We start from the raw sequence: 2,975 nt of genomic DNA on the forward strand, positions 1-2,975 counted from the left end.
TTAAGATCAGAAAAATAATACTATTACTCTTTTTATAAATTGTAACGCAACTACAAATTCAAAAGCTTAAACTAACGAACTTCCTTGCAGAAGGGGGAAAAAACGAAAATCCCAAAGAAAAAAGAGCAATAAGCAGAGTATTTGTAGCTAGCATCTCCTTTATACTACAGGAACTGTTTTATTGCCACTTGCCTCGTTCATATCTTCATTTTCACCTGACATCTCCTCTAGAGATTTCCCCTTCGATTCCGGGACCAAGAAGGTGAATAATAACCCCAAAAGGTTCACTATGCCTAACACGATGAGTGAATTTCTCATGCCGATTCCTGCTGGATACCCTGCATCAGCCTTTGCCTTGTCTTGGTTTTGAGCCAGATACAAGAACCCAAAAGCACCAATTATTGCTCCCATTTTTCCAGATGCAGCAGAGATCCCATGGCAGGTGGATCGTAATCTAGCCGGGAAAATCTCAGCAGGCACGACGAAGGTTGTCGCATTAGGTCCAAAGTTTGCGAAAAAGAAGGTTAAGGAATACAAAACGATGAATCCAATGTGGTTGTCTTTGTGTGTCCAGTGGTCGTAAGGAATGGCCAAAGCAAACATGAAGATTGTCATCATGGAGAATCCCACTAATTGAATTGCAAATCTTCCCATTTTATCAATGAGAGCCACTGTAAACCAGTACCCCGGGACAGTACTGCAAAGGGCGATAAGCGTTTGTGCCCTTGCAATTGTATAAACTTCTTGAATAGCATTCATTGTCTTTGCTGATGGAATCCATCCAATTGCGCTGAAAATATCCTTCTGGAACAAATTCTGGCTGTAATATGCAATGTCGAGCAAGAACCACGTGCTTGTGGTGCCGAGCAAGTGAAGTCCATGGCGACGAAGGAATTCCCTTGTTAATAAACCGAAAGAATTCGTCTGCTTTTCGGCTATTTGCTCCACCTTCTGCTGTTCAGCCTCAATGTCCACTTGTAAAACTTTCGACATATCTGATGCAGCCTGTTGCGCATTCTTGGCAACGAGGGCAGTGTAACGAGCAGTTTCAGGCATCTTCAGTCGCCAATAATAAGTAAGTAAAGCCGGAAGAGCACCCGCCATCAAAATAATTCTCCAAATATAATCTGCCTGTGGGACAGTGGAGCCAATTGGATCAACCGCATAAGCTGGAGCCTTGAATCTGGCATCAAATGCAGCCGAGACTATCATTGCAAATACACCACCGGACAGAATCCCAAAACCTTGCATTGCAAACACCGCAGCTATGAAAGCACCACGAGTCTTCTTATTCGCGTATTCAGACATAATTGTTGCCGAAAGTGGATAATCACCGCCAATGCCAAAGCCAAGCCAGAATCGGAAAAAACAGAGAGTAGCCATTACTGATTTAGGATCTCTGCCAAAAGAAAGGCCAGATGCAACGGAGCAAATAGACATGAGCATGAGCGTGACACCATACACTCTCTTTCGGCCCATTTTGTCGCCCAGCCAGCCGAAGAAAAGCTGGCCAGCAAGTGTTCCGCAGAGGGCAACACCGTTGACAGCAGCAGATACATTGGGAGGCAAACTCCCCGGCTTTGATGATCCTTCAACGTGGTAATATATCCGGCCAAGCATTTTAGTTACGAGAGAGATGCAGAAGAGATCGTACGCATCCGTAAAGAATCCCATTCCAGCAATTATAATTGCAGTAAAGTGATACCATTGTGTTTTAGCCACATCAAGAGCATTAAGCACATTCAAATTCTCCCCAGCCATTGCTTCTTCTCCTTCTTGTCAACAACTTCCTCGATCTAACTGGGAAAGAAAAAAACGAATGTTCAGATATATCGATTAAATAAAATATTTTACTGATTCTATTCCAACAAAACCAAGAAAACAAAACTGGACGATCAAAATTTGAATATTAGTTCAAAAACAATTCAATCAACTAAGTTTTATTTCCATTAAATTTCATATCGATTCGCTAATGATAAACATTAATAAGAGAAGCATGCATATCTCTTATTATATAAAACGCTACAAAGAAATCAATCGAATTATATATATAAACAAAGAGAAGGATAATCAACAAAAACTAGCGTAAAAGAATTGAACAATGCAAGCAGATCATACGTGAAGATTAATAGAAGAACAAACCGGCTCGCTGATGAAAAGAGAGAAAATATTCTGCGAATGTAGGTTAAAAAAATCCAAAGGGAATTAGATGGTATTTATAGAATCGTAAACTCGGAATCTTTGCCGGTATATTCCCTCTAATTACCTAGAAGTGGAAGAATTAAATGTCGATTTTTGTTGAAGCAGTTGAGATCTTTCGGACTCCTTTTTCCAATATAAATGATATTCATATACTTTGTAGAAGTGGAGTGCAATTGATCATCCGCATTTACTTAAAAAGGCACGACTCCTGATTTTTAATTCATTTAGGACTTTGTTAAGATAATTTCCTTTATAGTTATAAATTAATTACCATATATGAATAACCATTGTAGCAATCCTAATTAAAATATATAACTATAATATTTTATTTAAAATGGACAAGAGTTTTATTCTAACTCAATTCTCCCGTTTCCCATATTTTTGTAACACGAATTGCTCAAATCAAATACAATTTTAGCCCTTCTTTGAGTCCCAATATTCTAAAAATTCATTTTTTCAAAACTCATTTTCAATCATATATTTTTCAATAAAATAATATTGCACACAAATTTAAAACTTTTTCTTAATTTTGAACAATACATTCTTTCCTCCCAAAATGGGGCTCAAACAATGGTTATATATTCTATTTGAAGGAAAAGATGATGTGACTAATAGGCAACTTGTTAATTAAAAACTTAACAAATAAAATATATTATACAAAATATTTATATTATAATCAAATAACAAAGGCGATAATGTTTCAAACGATCGATTAAATACTATCTGTCTTGCAATTTTAGATACAAAAATATTAATCAAATTTGAATAAACCA

The 2,975-nt window shown here is 37.2% G+C and overlaps 1 protein-coding gene across 2 annotated transcripts; it reads right to left on the minus strand.

The window, feature by feature from the left end:
- Nucleotides 1–2,320, minus strand: LOC111373305 (inorganic phosphate transporter 1-4-like). Of its 2 annotated transcripts, none has more exons than XM_022995816.1 (2): nt 2,143–2,320; nt 1–1,800 (listed from the first exon to the last, which is right to left on the minus strand). In XM_022995816.1, the coding sequence occupies exon 2, from the start codon at nt 1,759–1,761 to the stop codon at nt 160–162; it is 1,602 nt and encodes a 533-aa protein (XP_022851584.1). In that variant the 5' UTR covers nt 1,762–1,800; nt 2,143–2,320; the 3' UTR covers nt 1–159. The 2 variants fall into 2 exon arrangements, with proteins under 2 accessions (XP_022851584.1, XP_022851583.1); XM_022995815.1 differs by having other exon boundaries at nt 2,119–2,211.
- Between the last annotated feature and the right edge of the window lie 655 nt (nt 2,321–2,975).

The sequence above is a fragment of the Olea europaea genome, unplaced genomic scaffold (assembly GCF_002742605.1).
Source record: "Olea europaea var. sylvestris unplaced genomic scaffold, O_europaea_v1 scaffold111, whole genome shotgun sequence".
Classification (NCBI taxonomy): Eukaryota; Viridiplantae; Streptophyta; class Magnoliopsida; order Lamiales; family Oleaceae; genus Olea; species Olea europaea.